This window comes from Coccidioides immitis (genome assembly GCF_000149335.2).
Source record: "Coccidioides immitis RS genomic scaffold supercont3.4, whole genome shotgun sequence".
In the NCBI taxonomy this organism is placed as follows: Eukaryota; Fungi; Ascomycota; class Eurotiomycetes; order Onygenales; family Onygenaceae; genus Coccidioides; species Coccidioides immitis.
The window spans coordinates 1,311,230-1,328,841 of NW_004504311.1; the positions used below are offsets into that span (position 1 = coordinate 1,311,230).

A 17,612-nucleotide genomic window follows, 5' to 3' on the forward strand; every position below is an offset into this window, starting at 1 on the left:
ACTCGGTATTGCGTCTCCAGTAGATTCTTAAACTTCGATTACTATATTAGATCTTTAAGATACTATAACTATTTCTTCAAAATTCTATCTTGGGGCTTATTAATTATGATCCGGGCTAGTTTCGGTGGCCACTTGAATGGGATATCAGGCCGTCAAACACCGAAAGCCGAATCGAGCAAAGAGCAATGTGACCGGCAGCTGGACGAAAGGCGACATCTGACGGCACTGTGTTCGAAATCGGACATCAACAAAAAAAGGGTTCCATGGGAAAAAGTAACCATACTCCATAAAGTGCCGTTACGCTATTGGAGAAACACCTTAGCAAATGCATCGCTGCAAAACACAAAATTCTATTTCCGATCTCGCATTAGGGAGGGGAGGTGTTTCAACCTGCACCCAAGCAAAAAGCTCCGAAAAGCAAATAGCGAGAACCTGCAGTAATCATTAGTTACATAGGAACACTCCGAAGGTTGGTTTCAATTTACCTGTTGGGATGCTCGTTGAAGCTCTAGGGTTGTTTGTCCTCATTGTCACGAAGGCGCTTAAAAAGTCGAATTTTAAGCGGTTTATCTTGAGAGCTAAGCCTACGCGCTTGCTTCTAGGTAGGGGAAGCGCGGAAGGTTTATATCACGTTGGCTTCCTTCCGCAGAGGCCAACAACCACACTGATATCATCCATTTTGCCTATAAATCATCAGGATGGAGTCCTTTGAGAGGCGAAGACAGAACGTACCTCCTGAAATGGCCAATCCAGCATCAATTGCCTTCTCCATGTATGGAGTTTGCGCTGATGGATCCTGCGCGATGGATCTCGCTGTTTGCAACAGTTGCTGCGCAATATACACCATTCCGCCGCCTTTGCCAGCGGTACGGTCTCCGACATCGTTCTCCACCTTGCCACTTTCCCAGTGCTTCAAGCTTAATAATATCACGTCCAAAACGTCTTGCTCCCAGAGGTTATCCGTGACACCATCGGATAAGGCAACAACGATATCATCTTCTTCGAGGTCAACTACAGACAACGTAGCGTCATCTCGTGGTCTGTCAACGCTGTTGGTGCCGAGCTGCATGGGGCAATCAAACCAATGCCACTGGCCATGGGTCCTAAAGACCACCTTTTCCTCTTTAGGGCGTAGCACAAGAATCTGACAGTCTCCAATGTTCGTTACATAAAGCAGTGGCGTCACCGAGCCTGCGTTGTTTTTGTAATGTAAGAGAGCGGTAGCGCTTGTAGTAGTTCCGAACCACTCATTCGGTGACGACGTAGCAAGAACTGTCTGCTCATAAGCTCTCTGCAGGAATTCCACGGGATCGGGATGCGTTGAGTTGACATTGCGCTCTACTTCCAGAGCCCAGAAATGGAGGATCAATCGAGACCATAACCTACACGAAGACCAAAGGATGAGCTCTTGAACAGGGCCAGACTCAAAGAGTAAAGAATTCTTACGCCGCATGGCCATGGGGTTTCGTTGCCCAAGCGCCAACTCCATCATTTACTCCAAGAAAATGCTGAGAAACAAGGATCGCATCATCGCCATTTGTCAACCCCCTGATAATCTCTCCGTTGACCGATGGTCTCGCATCTTGGCTCCGATGATGCGTCGTCAAAGGATCGGAGAACGACGAAGACGGCGGCGATATGAAAGGCGGAGGGAAAGGCCGGGACGGCCGCTTCGGAGATAGAGCGTAGCCTGTGTCGAATACAAAGGGACATTTGGCGAGAGAGTCTTCTGACTTCGCAGGCGACGGAGTGGATATACCGTAGGTCGAGTTAGCAGCTCTCCATTGCGAGAACCTGTGACGTAGATGCCTGCTTGGGTTTTGTTTGGAAGATGATGATATCAGAGCCCGAAAAACAGCTGGAATATTAAGGACCATGCCAGCGTCAGTGATAACATGTCAGACGCTCACATGCAATCAGGCTGTGAGCATGCTGGAGCAAATATATGTCGAAGTTGTTTGGTCGGTGGAATATTGTGGTCAGGAGAGATGGACGGAGTGGCACGACGGCGAACAGTCATTTTGAGGATCCGAACGCCTCTGACGGCTGGCCTGACATCCAACAAAAATGACCGCTAATATGGCATCAACAGATGACCTAGCCCCATTACGGTTCTCATGTGAGACTCGAGAGGCTATCTACTCTACATGCGATTCGTTGAGGGAATGCCGAGGCCGCCGGAGCTGAGTCCCACCAACGCTAACAGACGCCCCATACAGGGATACAAGGTTTTAAGGTTGCGATTTTGCAGCCAAAGTGCCTAATTTAAGCTTGTCATGACGGAGGATTTGTTCAACAAACTAAAAACAAAAAGTACAAGATCTTCCTCAACAGGTTCATATTCCACACCGTCGAAACCATAAAGGAATAGACAGGGCTTGCCATCCATCGCAAGTCCATATGCATCGTGTCTTCGTTCTCATAGCCTTCCTGAGGAAGAAAAAGCGCAAAATGTCCGTGACGTCGTAAACCCACCCTTCCGGAGAAGTCCCTATCGTCAAAGCCCTGTCGCCAAGTACGGAGATCTTCCGAGACCCATCCTTAAAAATCTGAACGTCGCTTCAAACCGCCCGATGCTCTCTCGCATTGTTGCCGATAGTCGACGGCCGCTTCATGGAAACGATCCAGGCGCATATCCAATTCCGCCATCATCTGAAAAATATGCACACCACGTTTAACCGCAGATAGACGATCAAATACATTTGCTGCAATATCCGCGCACTTTTCGGCAAAGCATTCTTTCTCGTCTGCTTCGTGACTATCGCAGATGACGCTCAACCTTGAACTACATGGACACTTTCGGCTTCCCTTGAGGGTGCATTTGCGGGAACAGTCGCAGTATCCGAAGCAAATGCACAGGTTTTCCTTGACGTACGCACTGAGTGACATGGATTCTTCCTGTCTTCGATGCTCGCCCACCGACATGCCGTGGAGCATGGCATAGGATGCTTCACGGTTCGCTGTAACGTGTCTCCATTCTTCATGGGTTGAATCGGTGCTGCGGCGTTCTGGTTGTCTTCTTGATTTCTTTTTTTCCTGCTTTGCTTCCCTGGCAAGAATGCCAAGATACTTTTCCTTCAAAGTTCCAAGGACCATCCCTGGACTGGCTTCATGAATTGGGTTGAGTCCCGTCCATCGGCGACAATATGGTGATTCTGGCTCGGTAACCAACTTTTGAATATGCTGGCGGAAAACCAGCTCATTTTCGGGGTTGTAACCTGCTGCCATGCTCATTCTCATGGTCTGATCGACGTACTCTCCTTGCTTCTGGCGAATAAGCTCTTGGTCAAGGAATTTACGCACACAATCAGAAGTCAAATATTCTTTGCATGTCTGGAAGACCAATCTCAAATGACTCGGTTCTGGCAAGCATTCTTTAGCGTTGAACTTATTGTTCGGAGCTAAGTTGCGGATGTCAAAGTGAAAGCTTTCGCAAAGCTCAAGGTTTCTGATTTCGATATTCAGTGTTGCATGTGTTGCGTAGAAGAGATCTTCTACGGCAGTGAGGAGCTTTGAGCAAGTTTTCTGGGTCATTTGGTTCTCAACTCGCTCGATATAGAACTTGATTCCGGTCGGAGTGGCGTCGATCTAGTTGGAAGGTGTTAGTTACGTTGTCTGTGACAAGTAATCTTTATACCTTAGGGGAACATACAACTGCACCAAAGGCCATCATGACTTCCAGAACCACTTTTGCAATGCCGTATACTTTGGAGGCCAACTCCACAATTCCCTCGAGCCTCTCAGCTATACGTTCCTCGAGGGGTCGAATACCACTTGCGTAAGCCGGTTTGATTTCCTCTCGTACCTTGTGCTTGATGTTTGCGTAAAAGCGAGTACCATTTCCATGGGTGGGTGAGGGCTTCTCTTGTCTATCAATTTGATACTCCTTGCGAAACGGGACACTGCCTCCATAAATGGACTCGAGCTTCTGAGGTTTCTCAGGGTTATATTCCCCGAAAGATCGAGTATTGAGTCCATAAGGGGGCTCTACTTCTTCATATCTCTCGGGGCTAGGTTCTCTAATACAGTACGGAGGCCCTTCATACCTAGAATTCGGCAAAAGATAGCAACTATTGTCGGATGCCATCGACGACGATGACATTGAAGACATCTTCGCAGGCTATCGGCCTGAGATGGTCGAAATTTGAAAGCTCTCAGAACAAGGATAATAAACTTGCAAGCTTGAATCCAAATTGAAAAGATGCAGTTGTGATAATGATGTTGAGATATGCTGTGGGAGGTGAAGAACTATGGAGAGCAGATACTGAGAAAGCTTGTGGGAAAGTAGGGCTGGCAGCTGTCGAAAAGAATCGAGCTGAGATAGCTCAACCTCCTTCTTTTCTCCCGGCCTTCTATTCTTTGAAAAAAAGAAATTTCAATTGAGGGTATCCTGGCGCACATGAATAGGTGCCTCCGCCCCATTCACCTCCTATTACACAGTCACTACACGAGCGACAATCTGAAGCGCAGCCGCCATTCATGATACTGAATGCCCCAACAACAAGAGCTATATCTGATATTACGATTAATTGAGCACATGGGAGTCCTGTTTGTGATATGATATTAATCATCCTAAAAAAGGGTGATAATAGTGAGTTTTGATATTGTTAGTGGTTCCAGGGAAGATAGGTTGAGTGGATATAACATCTAGGTCTGTGGATGTCAAGAGCTTAACTACACTCACCTTTGTGGTGTTTGGAACTCTCCGTTTCCCAGTTTCATAAATGTGGTGTTGAAAAATTTTCCCTTTGTGAAAGGCTAAGCCCCCTCCTGGTTTGCAGGTAAAAGTTTTAGAGGCCTATCTGGACTTTATATCAGGTGGCTGGCAAGGCTGCCACCGTCAGGAGACTCTCTTGTGACTCACCGCAAGCTGTGATATGGCTCGATGGGCTGATTGCTCGGCACAGGTAACATATGGATATTTTTTTTTTTTTTTTTTTGGCCCATTTAGCAGGCTCAGGTTTATAATATATATCAGAGGCTTTGTGCCAGTTTCATTTTCAACTGATATAACTGGCCAATTGAGACTATTGCTATGTATCTGGGATGAACGTTGGAAGCTGCAGCAAGATCTATATGGCGGTTCTCAGAGTAACATGGGAAGAAAGTGCTACAACTTAGAAAAACTACCCCCTTGTCCAGACTTATTCTAGCCTTGAACTCTGAACGTTCTTCCACTGGCAGTCTTCCTTTCTCGTTCCTCATTTTCAGGCCGGGCACGGTTGAGAACTAGGTTATATATTAGCCTTGAATCCTAATAAAAATCCAGCAAATAATTGAATCACTTACCTTGAAGGAAGTCGGCTGTTCGTTTCCGCATACGGGTGTGGATATATGCCTATAAGGGCATGTACGTTAGCACTCCTACCTGACAAAGGCAGGCCATGTTTTATGACAAACCTTGGATGCCTTAATATGATAGTGGAAGTAGTCTCGGAAAGTTTGAATATGTGAAATGGTCTCAGCGCGCTTCTGGGGAAGTAGGTGTCGAGGGTAGAGAACTTAAGGGAATGTTAGCTGAGAATGGTATAAGGCTGAAAGTTCGGCCTTACTAAAGGTAATATAACCAATTTCGCCATTTTGAGCGTTTTTAAGTCCTGGTACTCCTTGTAATTCTAGCGGAGGATCATGCCGGAACAATACCTGTGGAGCGTTCGTGATTGCCCTCCTTCTAACATCAACAAGTTCCTAAGTATCCTATCAGTAAACCAGCCTATCGATGGCTCGGGTAAGTTAATTAAAAAGACACACCTGCAAAAACACCTTGCCGAAGATCCTATCTGTCTCATCCCTGAAGACCGTGCTAAAGATTACCGCCACACTGTCGTGATACGCTTTGATAAATATGGCCTCTTCTTCGCGGTAATGAATGGTCATCACCTCTCCTCCATCCTTGACTCGCTGAGGTATAGCCTCCGTTGTGTACTTTACAGCTTCTTCTTCGAGCTTTGAATATTGCTGGAACGCCCGCTCAAATGGTGCAGCCATGGCATTTCGTTTTAGGAGTGAAATCCGGTTTATGAGTTCTTCACGCGCCTCGGGTTCAGATGGAAGGTTTTCGAGGTCCACAACAATAGAGAAGTCATATCCGGCTTCCGGGGATACGATATATGGACCATATTCCCTCTCAAGAACATCCTGAGCGCCGTATTGTATCAGTTCACGGAAGCATTTCACGGAGATGGAGATGAGGATCTTCGTTTTGGATTCGGGTGTAGAGACGTGGAAGGTGACGCCGTCGAAATCGGAGACTATTTGGTCGATCGAGACGGGAGATGCGCTATGCGGTGCAGCGTCAGCGGAAGAGCGGGAGATTGTAGGCCACCGCATACATGCTAGGCGGGGGATACTTACGCGGAGAACCGCTCCGTGAGCAAAGATTGAAGAAGGACATTCTGGTAATCTAGAAGCAACATTATGCCAAGGAAATGGGCATGACAGAATTGGGGGTCCTTCCAGTAATTGGTCTCGCTGGGCCTGAGAAATGCGATGGGCGATAGAATGCCTGTATCTGCTCCGTCGTCATCGCCTTGATGGTTGGCGCTCCTTGGTTTGGGGACCAAGCCTGCCAAGCTGGTGTGTGTCGGTCGCCGGAGCGCAGCAGCTTCGAAACTTTATTTTCATTTTCTTCACCACCAGACGGAGTAGATGCGGACAGCGGGCGCAACTGCGGAATTGCTTCGATTCCCGTGAATCCAGGGCGAAAAGATGGTCAAGTCGTACTTGTAAGCGAGAACCATTGTATCCATATCCCATAAATAAATGCTGACGTTCTTTCTCTTACTTCTATAGAAAATTTGAAGCGTCCAAAACTTTTGGCCTCGTTACCTCCGCTACATCGAATGTGGTCTGGATAAAAGATGAAGGTCTCTTGGCGGCTCCTCGCCATACAGGCGCTGGGCGAGCAATTGTAGGTGCTGGGGAAGATATCTTCTGTTGGGATGTGAAAAAAGGAGAGATGCTAGCGAAGTGGCGGGACTCCGATTGCAGTGCGCAAGTTACCTGTATTTCGCGGAGCAAAGCTGACGAGGATATCTTTGCGGTTGGGTATGAATTGTATACTTTGTCTATATTTGAGTTGGCACTAATATTGGAGGTAGATATGAGGATGGCAGCATTCGATTATGGGACTCCCGGTTGGGTACAGTTATTATTTCATTCAACGGTCATAAAACTGCAGTCACACAGCTAGCGTTCGATCAAGGAGGAACACGGTTGGCAAGCGGCTCGCGAGACACTAATATTATTATATGGGACTTAATTGCAGAGGTCGGCCTCGTAAAATTACGCGGTCATACCGATCAGATTACTTCGCTTCATTTCTTGTCCGACTCCAACGCTGAAGATGATACTGCAGAACTGCAAGATGGCTCTGAGCAACAGAAGTTTCTCTTGAGCACGGGAAAGGATTCGTTGATCAAGATTTGGGATTTATCTTCACAACATTGTATCGAGACACACATTGCTCAAAGTAACGGGGAATGTTGGAGTCTAGGCCTATCACCCGACCAGAGCGGATGTATTACTGCCGGGAACGAAGGGGAGCTAAGGGTGTGGTCGATTGACTCGAATGCCATGAAAGAAATTGCAAAGGAGAAAGAAGGGGTGAATATGCAGAAGATCCTGGTGGACCGGGGAAATTTATATCGCCAGGGCAAAGATCGAACGCTTGGCGTGCACTTTCATCCGCACGCAGATTACATCGCCGTTCACGGCTCTGAAAAGTCGGTTGAAATATTACGTATTAGAGGTGAAAAAGAAATCCAGAAAAGTCTGGCCAGAAAGCGAAAGAGGAGAAAGGAGAAAGATGGAGACCAGGACGGTGAAAACGCCAATCTCGTACCGAGCGGTCCGGATTCTCTCGCGGCTGTACCAATAACTGAAATCTTTGTGTCACACGCAATTGTCAGAACTGGAGGAAAGATCCGGTCAGTAGATTGGATGGGTGGAAAAGGATTGCAGTTCCTCGCGGCAACGACAAACAACCAGCTGGAGGTTTATAACGTTGTCTCTGCAGAGAAGAAGAAGGATCAGGAAGAGATTGATTACAGCCGGACATTGTCCGTCGAGATCCCCGGCCATCGAACAGATGTTCGATCACTAGCACTAAGTTCGGACGATAGGATGCTCTCGTCCGCCTCTAATGGAAACTTGAAGATTTGGAATATCCGAACGCAGATGTGTCTCCGAACATTGGACTGTGGTTATGCTCTATGTTCGACTTTCCTTCCTGGAGATAAAATTGTGGTTGTTGGGAACAAGAATGGAGAACTAGAAGTGTTTGACATCGCCTCGTCCACCCTCCTTGACACAATTCAGGCTCATGAAGGTCCGGTGTGGTCTCTGCATGTTCATCCTGACGGAAAGTCTATGGTTACTGGTAGTGCCGACAAGACCGCGAAGTTCTGGAAGTTTGAGATCGTTCAAGAGGAAATTCTTGGCACCAAACGCACGATGCCGAAGCTGAAGCTCGTACATACGCGGACTCTCAAAGTGAACGATGATATTCTTAGCCTTAAGTTCTCTCCAGATGCTCGTCTTCTCGCTATCTCTCTTTTGGACAACACAGTCAAAGTCTTTTTCGTTGATACCCTGAAGCTTTTCTTGAATCTTTATGGTCATAAACTTCCCGTCCTCAACATGGATATTTCATACGACAGCAAATTAATCGTCACTTGCTCTGCGGATAAGAATGTACGACTCTGGGGCCTCGATTTCGGTGACTGTCATAAGGCACTGTTCGCACATCAGGACAGCATCATGGCGGTTGCGTTCATGCCTAATAACAAAGGAGACGGCCACAACTTCTTTAGCGCTAGCAAGGATCGCCTAATTAAATATTGGGATGGCGATAAGTTTGAGCAAATACAAAAACTCGAAGGTCACCACGGGGAGATTTGGTCTTTGATAATGAGCCATTCTGGAGAGTTCATCGTTACCGCAAGTCATGATAAGAGTATAAGAACCTGGCAACAGACTGATGAGCAGATATTCTTGGAAGAGGAGCGAGAGAAGGAATTAGAAGAGTTATATGAGCAAAACCTCGCCGAGTCTCTAGATCGGGACGAAGAGGCTGCTGAAGGCGACGACAAAGCAGAGGCCGTGGCCGCCAGCAAACAAACTATGGAAACTTTAACGGCGGGAGAAAGAATCATTGAGGCTCTTGAACTTGGAATGGAAGATCTGGAGCTATTGCGTGAGTTCAATGAGCGCAAAGCCTCTAATCCCAAGGTGGCACCCCCGTCCCGAAACCCTCTCTATCTTGCATATGGCAATGTTTCGGCCGAAAAGTATCTTCTCAACACCATCCAGAAGATCCCCGCTGCTTCTCTGCAAGATGCCCTTCTTGTCCTTCCCTTTTCACAACTCCCCGCTCTTTTTACATTTTTGAATATCTGGGCCAGCAAAGAATGGGATATTCCCTTGACGTGCCGCATATTATTTTTCATCCTCAAGACGCATCATCGGCAAATAGTGGCGAGCAAAATGATGAGACCGATGCTGGATGGTATCCGAGGAAATCTTCGACGAGTACTTTCCAAGCAGAAGGATGAAATGGGTTATAATTTGGCTGCGTTGCAGTTTATTGGCGGGCAGGTACGAGATAAGGGCAAGTCGGATTACATTGACGAGGAGATGTGGGAACAGGAAGAACAGCAGCAAAGAGGTGTAAAGAAGAGACAGTTTATCACTGTGGCCTGAAGAAAGCATTAGCGATGGAAAACAAAAGATCTTTGGTCAAAAGTGGCGCCCTGGAAGGAGTTGCAATTGTTATTTTTGGATACCTTCCGGAGTTCTGTGAATAGTCACCTTTGCAGATGGTAACAAGGGCTGATGTATAAGTTATTATAAAGAGCATATCAGAAAGAAAGAAATAGATTTAAATATCATAATGCTCGAGTTGTAGCTGTCTATTAGCTATGGAAGCAACAAACACCCAAAGGATCATACATCTCTCCTCGTCACACCTATATACTGGTGAGTATATCTCAAATATCCTGTGCTCCCGCTGTAGCTTCTCGCTAAGATTATGGTTGTGTACTGTTGGGCAAGGTATTCCTAAATCTAGGGCAGTAACCCATGGCACATGTTAGCTTTCACTTTCACGCTAGCAATAAAGGAAAATGTGGTTAAACCAAGATAAAGCAAGGTAAGAAGGTGAGATACAGCGTCCGTAGCATGTCCCAGATCCAGAACATTTCGACCTCAAAAGTTAAGGCCCAAATCTGATCCCGAACCCGAACAGCAACGAAAGAATATCCCACCTTCCTTCCTCGAGATAATAGGTACAATATCAGCAGAACCCGTTCTAAGCACCGACGACAATCCCATCCCCCTAGATAAAATGGCAATGAACCAATATGCGCAGCAGGAGAAGACAAAAGGGAATAGCATCGGAGCGAAGAACGCATATGACGATGCGTCAAGAACCAAAGCTGCCGTTTTGCCTTCCCTGCTGGGTTTCTTGATACATATTTATCTTTGGAGTTTTCCCTCTCAAAGGAGGAATTGATGGGCTGCCATTCCTCTTCCGGCTCTTCCTAAGTATATGGGTCATGGTAGATCATCATGTAGTCGTTGAAATGGCATGTTGTGTGCAGTATATGCGCTAATGTTGCGGAAACAAGAAATATAGAGACACTTACTCAAGTTAACATAAGTTAATGCAAGAAGGCAAGGAGAAGGCTGAGCGAAGTCCAATGCAAGCTGAACTGCTTTGAATGGTTCAAGTTGTGGACTTTGTTGTGTGGAAGTTCCAACATTAAAAATTTCAAGTAAATTTTGAAGGTTAACTAGGTAGGTCGCAGAAATTCGGTGAATAATTTATCCGACAAGGTTCAGCGGGGGCGTGAGCCAGCTCCAGTTGGCAGACAAGTTGAAACCCCAGATCGCTGCTCGATGTGGAGGGCAGCGAGAGGTTTGAGGTTGAATGAAAATATTGACAGAAGCCAGTGGACCATACTCCGTACAGAGCACTCCGTACTAACCCGGAATCTCCAAAGCAGCAGAAAAAGCAAATTCCTATACTCCGTATCTCTACTCCGTACTCTGTATATCAAAAGGGGTATTGTTCATAAACATCATAATCTGCAAATATTTCCCATCAACCCAACCCTTAGTAAAATCATGACGACTGTTTGATTGTTCCGCAGCACGCGCAAGTCCACCATTCCGATTCCATAAATGTTCCACACATATGACAAACCCACCCAAGGGGCCTTTTCGCCATTCGGTCGTCGATCTCTCTCAGCGAATCGACCGCAGATCTGCGAGATTTCGTCGAAGCATTGCTACCGGCCGACTGCCTTTCTTCGGGAAACGAATGTTTCTGGGAAGGCCTTGGTGGTTTTTGAGGCGGAGAAGGATTCACGACTTGGGGACGTTCTGACCCGCATGCATCACAACACAGGAACATCGATGGATTTACGAGAGTACATACTGGACATGGCCAAATGTCTATATCCCCTTCTGTCGTTTGTTCCGATGTAGTCGTAAGCCTTGGTTTTGTACTCTCAGGGACAGGGGGTGGTGCAAGAGCTCGTGGTCCTGCTGGATTGGCGGCACTCGGGGGGACGTATAAGCTGCCATACTGTTCCCTCTCTTCTTGTTGGATTAGCTCAATATACGCCTCCATAATCGCACGTTCATTGGCATCATCTTCTTCCGCCTTTGTCCTGAATCCGTTATGCGAAACCTCGTCTGCGAGTTTTTGGCCCTCCTTTGTACCACTGGCGCAACCTTCAGTTACCTTTTTCCGTCTCTCTGCAGCATCCGCAATAACCTTCCTCATATCCGCACCTCGAGAAGCGGGCATGCCTCCGAGCCTCTGGCCAGATCCTGCCGTGAGAACCCGGCGTTTTTCAGCAGCCGCACGAGCCTGTCTCCGCAATTCGTCCGGTGGAACTCTTTTACCACCAAGCCGGTGTCCCGCCGAGAGAAAGCCTTCACCAGTATATCCTTTCCGGAAAAGCTGTTCGTGTTCATCACGGAGCTGGTTCCAGAGTGCGTGGAACTCTTGGTTATGAGGTCCATGAACAATATGGCATAACCTAAACATATCTAGTAAGGAACAAGCCTAGAAAAAGGTATGGGAACGAACTCAATTAGAGGAACTCACTCATGAAGCATGGTATCGACTATTTGCTCGAGAGGGATGAACTGCTTCTCGTCATGCGGACTTCTCAACCGAAGACATATCTTCTCGCCATGGTTGATATTTAGGCCTAATAAGTTGGCCTGTGCAGGGTAGAATTCGCAAAGGGTCCCGACTCTCCAAGATCTCTGACGCATGATCGGTTTGACTAAAGAAGCAACTTTGCGCAGAGTTGTCAAGGCTTCCGCTTCCTTGGGCTTGCGCTTGTCATGTTGGTACTCGGAGACGAGAGCGTCAAACTCCCTCATTTTGAGGCGCTTTTATTATGCGGAACAAAAATCTAAACAGGTGTGAGTAAAAGAATAGAAGCAAGTATCATCTCAAAATTGTGATGAATGGACTCAAAAATTCACTCCAGAAGGCGACAACGCCTTCTGAGGTAACTCTGAGCGATGCCTCAAGGCCAGCTATCGGGATTTCGTAGAAAATTTTGATGATAAACCAGCATTATCCACTACTGCCATGACCGTTGAATGAGTGAGGATGTCTAGAAATTTCGATCCATCACGGAACCTTCAGACACTCCCCCGACTCTCGTGGACCATACTATTCCGCGGTGAAATGAACGCTGCAGGCTCTATGGAGGAAGATGCGTTTACAGCTCAAGGCTGCTGACAAACGTCACCACCCCCAGGCCAGAGACGGTGTACTTACAGTGGCAAATAACATCATCGAGTTTCTTTTTCGAAGATTCTCCCCCCCGCGAACCGCACTCGATGCGGAATCATTATTTATATATCCAACCGGCAAAGAGGATTGAGTGCTTCTATTAAGAGGTAACCTATCCAGAATGACAAGCGACGATGAATTCTTCTTTGACTATGTAAGCTTAACAAAAGACAAACCTCGCTGCCGCTGAAACTTCGGACAAAAAGCTCACAGCTTCAGAAGCTATCCTGGGTCCCAAACGATGTAAAACGGTACTCCACGCAGGTCGCAAATTCCATCGATCGTCATATAGATCGAGCAGCTTCGAACGTTCGAGATGCACTATCACGCCAATCTTGGCTTCCTACGTATCTCAAGCCTCCCCCACGACATGGCCAACCGCTTCCGCGCACATTGCCTCCAAAGTCGATGGTGGACAGGGTACATGACTGGGTAGTGGAACACCGTGCATTGACTGCCGCCGTATTAGCCTTCATTGGAACTGGAGGGCTATTGATATATGGGAATAGAAAATTAGGCGTGAAAAAGCGGAAAGCAAGGAGGGCGGGCAATGGGGCCCGGAAAGAAATAGTTGGTATGGGACTGTCAAATCCACCTCAAATGTGCGCAACGACCTTTGATTTGGCATGTTGACATTTAGATAGTTATTGCGGGCTCTGCGCATGAGCCAATTACGAGATCTATAGCTTGCGACCTTGAGCGAAGAGGGTTCATAGTCTTCATTACAGTCACGTCGGCCGAGGAGGAGCATGTGGTTGAGAATGAAGCACGAGAGGACATTCGCTCACTCTGGCTGGACCTAGCCAATGTATGTCCCTTCCCTTTTCTTCTAGCAAACCGACACCTAACTTAGGCGCAGACACCATCGGAACCGTCTGAAATGCATCCTTCGCTCTACGTTATCCAGTCTCTTATCACGAACCCTCAAGCTCCTATGCCAGGAGTGCCACCACACACTTGCCAGCTGACCGGGCTCATTCTAGTGCCCTCGCTAACATATCCTGTCGGTCCCGTCGCCACTATACCGGCCTCGAACTGGGCAGACGCCATCAACACTCGCCTACTGTACCCCATACTTACAGCGCAACTATTTCTACCACTTCTTACCTTAAAAAGTAACAGCAGTTCTATAGTTTTGATAACTCCTTCCATCCAATCCTCGCTTTCCTCTCCATTCGCAAGCCCTGAAGTTGCTGTAACGAGAGCACTCGCCGGCTTCGCAACGAGTTTGCGACAAGAGTTACAACTCTTGGAGAGTGGACACGGTTCTGTTGATATTGTTGAACTCAAACTTGGTAACCTTGATCTGGGACGACAGTTTCGAAATACAAACGGACAAAACAAGGGCACGGAAGTTCTCACCTGGCAGCCACAGCAGCGTGCTCTTTATGGCCCATCCTACCTGTCAAGTATTGGCCATCGCGTAGGGAGATCAAGCGGAGCTGGTAGCCTGCATGGAACGCCGGCAAAGGAGCTACATTTTGCCGTTTTTGATGCTCTTGCACCTCGTCAAAAGACTATTTTTGGACGAAAACGCAAGCAACAAGTCGTTTATGTCGGTCGGGGCTCCAGAACCTACGCAATCGTTGGGAACGTTATTCCCAGCATGTTGATTGGCTGGATGCTTGGTTTACGGACTGGATATCCGGCATTCTTCTCTGATTCTGGGTCTGAGGACGGCAATGGCTACGGGAGCGAAGGGACATGGGAAAAGATTTCTTAGTTCCAAAACAGATGATGACCCTTCTCACAGTCTTATTGTGTTAATTATTCTCCGCTCCTTTTCAAACTGTGTATTTTAACTTGGTGGTGCCGTCTCTTTTTGTTAACGAAGGCACTGGGTTTTGGCGTCTTCCTGGCGAGGTTACAGAATCCTGGGGAATGGATCTAGGTTTTCTAATCAGTATATAATATCTGCATGGAGTGGAAGTGGGAATTATGAGGTTATTCACCGACAAACAAATCATGTAGGAACTTATTACCATATACCTTCTAGCTGTGTCAGTCCATACACAACTCATGAATTTGACATGTTTCGTTTATTTGCTCCCTTCTCTGCCTACACTTCACCCTTTCATGTCCCTCTTGAAATGTAATGGCTATTTTATATAGCCCATAGGAGCCAAGCGGCTGCATCTTCACTCAAAACATCTCCAACTTAGCCCTACTCCAAGGCCTTGCTTCTCACATCGTATTGACCATACTTTTCATGGATCCCGACATCTGCCGGTGAAGAGCGATGGGTTTGGCGTCATCGATATTGCGTTTCAACAACATGACGGAGGACCGAGCTGGATATTCCATCACGTTGCCTGGCCTTTTACACCCGAAATAAGCGTCCTTGTTTCTGCAGGTCTCCAGAGCCTGAGGATTATGCGGGATGTAGGCTATCCTTCTGACTCCATCGTATCACCTCGACTAACCATCCATAATGAAATGCCGTGCGATTAGCTCGACATATAGGTCGTCGAGCGAGCCATACTTTTTTGGAAATCGAAAACCGCTTTACAATTGTTGTGTTAGCCGCGGATCTTTAACGATGCCGAGACCAGCTAGGGTCCCTGCTTCCTATTTCACAAAAGCGACATTTATACCCATTGATGGCCTTGATAGCATTGCAATTTATTATGCCTCTTCTACGGGGATCCACAAAATATGTGATAACCATCCGAAGGCAGATGGAGCAGGGGATTATCTTGTCGAAGTTTCTCTCACACCACGCCGATTGACCCTTAACATGTGTAAGATTCAGGCACCGGACCGCTACCGCCAGTCCGCATTCATTCAAGTAAGTCAGGACAATGTTTAAATGTGCCTGTTGCTCTGTTGACGTTAAAACAGTTCGATCCCAACGGGGAACAGGAGCCCAATCCCTCGTCAGGCGCAGAGGAGAATGATCAAAGACCAGTGCACGTTTTAGGAATTTGGTACGGACATGAACCGCTAAGTCGTAGCCCCAATATTGGCGTCGTATTAGCGTTCGATCGACTGACCAGAGAGATGGTCTAACAAATCTGATATCCCTTGCGTAGAGTTATGTGGGGAAATATCCGCTTTCTTTGTCGGTTGGATGTACGGAGTACTGCATGGGGAATCATCCTTGCCCGCCTGTTTCAAGGGATATTTCTACTTAGACACCGTACATGGTGCATTTTTTGACGTGCAAATGTATGTATCTCTCGTCATGCGTTGAGATTTAATACATCTGGACAGAAAACAATGATGGATTAAAGATGTGGGTCTCAGGGGCGAGGAGAACTGTTCAGCGCTGGTATTGATAGGACTCATACGCTGCTATTATTAATCCGGAAGCAATGTCAGAGGTGATCATATTAAGTCTACCATGTAGAACATCAGACAGAGTTATATGGATATTAAAATTAACATCATTTGGGGGGGGGTATATTTCAAAACCACAAAAATCGCACGCCAATACATATTACCCAATGTAAATTGAGAATATATCACTTAACAATTTCCCAACTTCCCGTTTCTCTTCCTCCTTGGGGGTTACTACTTCGTTCGCTCAACCATGCCCATTTCCGCATGATTTAACTCCCCCTCCGGCTGTGACGCGACCCGCGACAATTTCGTTCTTTCGCGAGTATACTTTAGGCGGATCCATATCATCAGATTGACGACACCGTATAACGCAATAGTCGCACCGGCGATGGCGAATATATAAGCCGCCACGCGCCGAGTTTGCCTGCCGTTCCGACCCGGGTCAAGGAAGGAGTATGTGTAGAAGCCCTGGTCCGCGTGTGTAATGTAGGCGAGTGCTATATAGAGCACGAGGATGAGGATTATGTAGAGGAGATGGATAAGAGGCCTGAGCAAGGCGTTGGCAAAGATAATCTCGAAGAGCGCGAAGAAGGCTGGCAAGATGTGTTGGGAGACCTGGGGAATTTTTGTTAGTTTTGATTAGCGAGATTAGGAAGGGAGAGTGGAAAATATGAAATGCTGACATTTGTCCAGGCGTCAAAGACCACAGGAAACCAAGTTCCCCGGTACAGGATCGCCCAGTACACGATCAGCACCAAAAGGGGAAAAACCGTAACTGTTGTATACAGTAGGCTGTGCAGCGAGCGGAGAAATCTCGGCCATTTCTCGAACAACACCGACCGTCCTCTCGCAGCGTAGCAGAAGCTATGTATTCCTGCGACAAAGAAATATGCAGCTACTCCCACGAATGACAGGTTTGTGAAGTAGCTAAACCACCGAGCAATGTTGGCGGTTTGGCCATGCGTAGCTGACCAGCCATAGATGACCAAGATGGTCACCAAAGAGTAGACCGAAATAACAATGCGCACGATGCCAAATACCAAAGGTGGGAAGAACCAAGAAGTTTCGAAGACGAAGGGACGGTCGTCCCAGCCGTTCGTGCGGAAGAGGCTTTTGAGTGAAAAGGCCATTTCCGCCTTGGTGCTCTATTGTAGGTGGTTGATTTATATACTAATCGCCGCGGGGCGGGTGGTTCTGTGTGCATGTAAATGCAAAAGATGCCGGAAGGAGGAACGTGTATATCCAAGAGAGGGGGTAGAGATAACATAAAGGGTACATGTTCTGACTCGAAGAGATGGTCAGTTTAAGTACGGGCAGAGAGGCCAGGATAGTTTTGGCTTGATACCAAAGAATCAGTTCATGTCTCAGCAAACATCATGACATCCGCGGGGTCATCGACTTATAGTTACGGCAGGTTTCGGCGCGGTGGCTTTGGCCGTCCCTTGGGACGAACGTGAGATTGAGTGTGAGTGCCTAAAGCTTCCAGCTGGCAGGAAGCCTGATTGTA

At 47.2% G+C, this 17,612-nt stretch overlaps 9 protein-coding genes across 9 annotated transcripts; 4 read left to right on the top strand and 5 right to left on the bottom strand.

Annotated features, from left to right (window-relative positions):
• Positions 1 to 20: 20 nt before the first annotated feature.
• On the bottom strand, positions 21 to 2,030 carry CIMG_04739 (uncharacterized protein). Its single transcript, XM_001245297.2, has 4 exons — positions 1,447 to 2,030; positions 733 to 1,382; positions 486 to 683; positions 21 to 432 (listed from the first exon to the last, which is right to left on the bottom strand). The coding sequence occupies exons 1-3, from the start codon at positions 1,875 to 1,877 to the stop codon at positions 628 to 630; spliced, it is 1,137 nt and encodes a 378-aa protein (XP_001245298.1). The 5' UTR covers positions 1,878 to 2,030; the 3' UTR covers positions 21 to 432; positions 486 to 627.
• Positions 2,031 to 2,411: 381 nt separating this feature from the next.
• On the bottom strand, positions 2,412 to 4,111 carry CIMG_04740 (uncharacterized protein; the record flags this gene model as incomplete). The annotated part of the gene is made up of 2 exons (XM_001245298.2): positions 2,412 to 3,588; positions 3,653 to 4,111. 2 exons carry the CDS (start codon positions 4,109 to 4,111, stop codon positions 2,542 to 2,544), a joined length of 1,506 nt encoding a protein of 501 aa, XP_001245299.1. The 3' UTR covers positions 2,412 to 2,541.
• An 866-nt stretch (positions 4,112 to 4,977) lies between these two features.
• CIMG_04741 (ARP2/3 complex 34 kDa subunit) lies at positions 4,978 to 6,525 on the bottom strand. Its single transcript, XM_001245299.2, has 6 exons — positions 6,355 to 6,525; positions 5,752 to 6,280; positions 5,553 to 5,688; positions 5,401 to 5,501; positions 5,290 to 5,338; positions 4,978 to 5,229 (listed from the first exon to the last, which is right to left on the bottom strand). Exons 1-6 carry the CDS (start codon positions 6,414 to 6,416, stop codon positions 5,150 to 5,152), a joined length of 957 nt encoding a protein of 318 aa, XP_001245300.1. The 5' UTR covers positions 6,417 to 6,525; the 3' UTR covers positions 4,978 to 5,149.
• A 153-nt stretch (positions 6,526 to 6,678) lies between these two features.
• On the top strand, positions 6,679 to 9,918 carry CIMG_04742 (WD repeat protein). The gene is made up of 3 exons (XM_001245300.2): positions 6,679 to 6,725; positions 6,793 to 7,047; positions 7,101 to 9,918. The coding sequence occupies exons 1-3, from the start codon at positions 6,709 to 6,711 to the stop codon at positions 9,700 to 9,702; spliced, it is 2,874 nt and encodes a 957-aa protein (XP_001245301.1). The 5' UTR covers positions 6,679 to 6,708; the 3' UTR covers positions 9,703 to 9,918.
• Positions 9,919 to 10,124: 206 nt separating this feature from the next.
• On the top strand, positions 10,125 to 10,513 carry CIMG_11386 (uncharacterized protein; the record flags this gene model as incomplete). Its single annotated transcript, XM_012358438.1, has 2 exons — positions 10,125 to 10,150; positions 10,195 to 10,513. 2 exons carry the CDS (start codon positions 10,125 to 10,127, stop codon positions 10,511 to 10,513), a joined length of 345 nt encoding a protein of 114 aa, XP_012213861.1.
• A 483-nt stretch (positions 10,514 to 10,996) lies between these two features.
• CIMG_04743 (zinc metallopeptidase) lies at positions 10,997 to 12,699 on the bottom strand. Its single transcript, XM_001245301.2, has 2 exons — positions 12,119 to 12,699; positions 10,997 to 12,050 (listed from the first exon to the last, which is right to left on the bottom strand). The coding sequence occupies exons 1-2, from the start codon at positions 12,400 to 12,402 to the stop codon at positions 11,126 to 11,128; spliced, it is 1,209 nt and encodes a 402-aa protein (XP_001245302.1). The 5' UTR covers positions 12,403 to 12,699; the 3' UTR covers positions 10,997 to 11,125.
• Positions 12,700 to 12,851: 152 nt separating this feature from the next.
• CIMG_04744 (uncharacterized protein) lies at positions 12,852 to 14,819 on the top strand. The gene is made up of 4 exons (XM_001245302.2): positions 12,852 to 12,977; positions 13,043 to 13,397; positions 13,468 to 13,631; positions 13,683 to 14,819. Exons 1-4 carry the CDS (start codon positions 12,945 to 12,947, stop codon positions 14,544 to 14,546), a joined length of 1,416 nt encoding a protein of 471 aa, XP_001245303.2. The 5' UTR covers positions 12,852 to 12,944; the 3' UTR covers positions 14,547 to 14,819.
• A 543-nt stretch (positions 14,820 to 15,362) lies between these two features.
• On the top strand, positions 15,363 to 15,832 carry CIMG_04745 (uncharacterized protein; the record flags this gene model as incomplete). The annotated part of the gene is made up of 2 exons (XM_001245303.1): positions 15,363 to 15,611; positions 15,665 to 15,832. The coding sequence occupies 2 exons, from the start codon at positions 15,363 to 15,365 to the stop codon at positions 15,830 to 15,832; spliced, it is 417 nt and encodes a 138-aa protein (XP_001245304.1).
• Positions 15,419 to 17,558, bottom strand: CIMG_04746 (uncharacterized protein). Its single transcript, XM_001245304.2, has 4 exons — positions 17,451 to 17,558; positions 16,789 to 17,386; positions 16,267 to 16,720; positions 15,419 to 16,161 (listed from the first exon to the last, which is right to left on the bottom strand). The coding sequence occupies exons 2-3, from the start codon at positions 17,233 to 17,235 to the stop codon at positions 16,337 to 16,339; spliced, it is 831 nt and encodes a 276-aa protein (XP_001245305.1). The 5' UTR covers positions 17,236 to 17,386; positions 17,451 to 17,558; the 3' UTR covers positions 15,419 to 16,161; positions 16,267 to 16,336.
• Between the last annotated feature and the right edge of the window lie 54 nt (positions 17,559 to 17,612).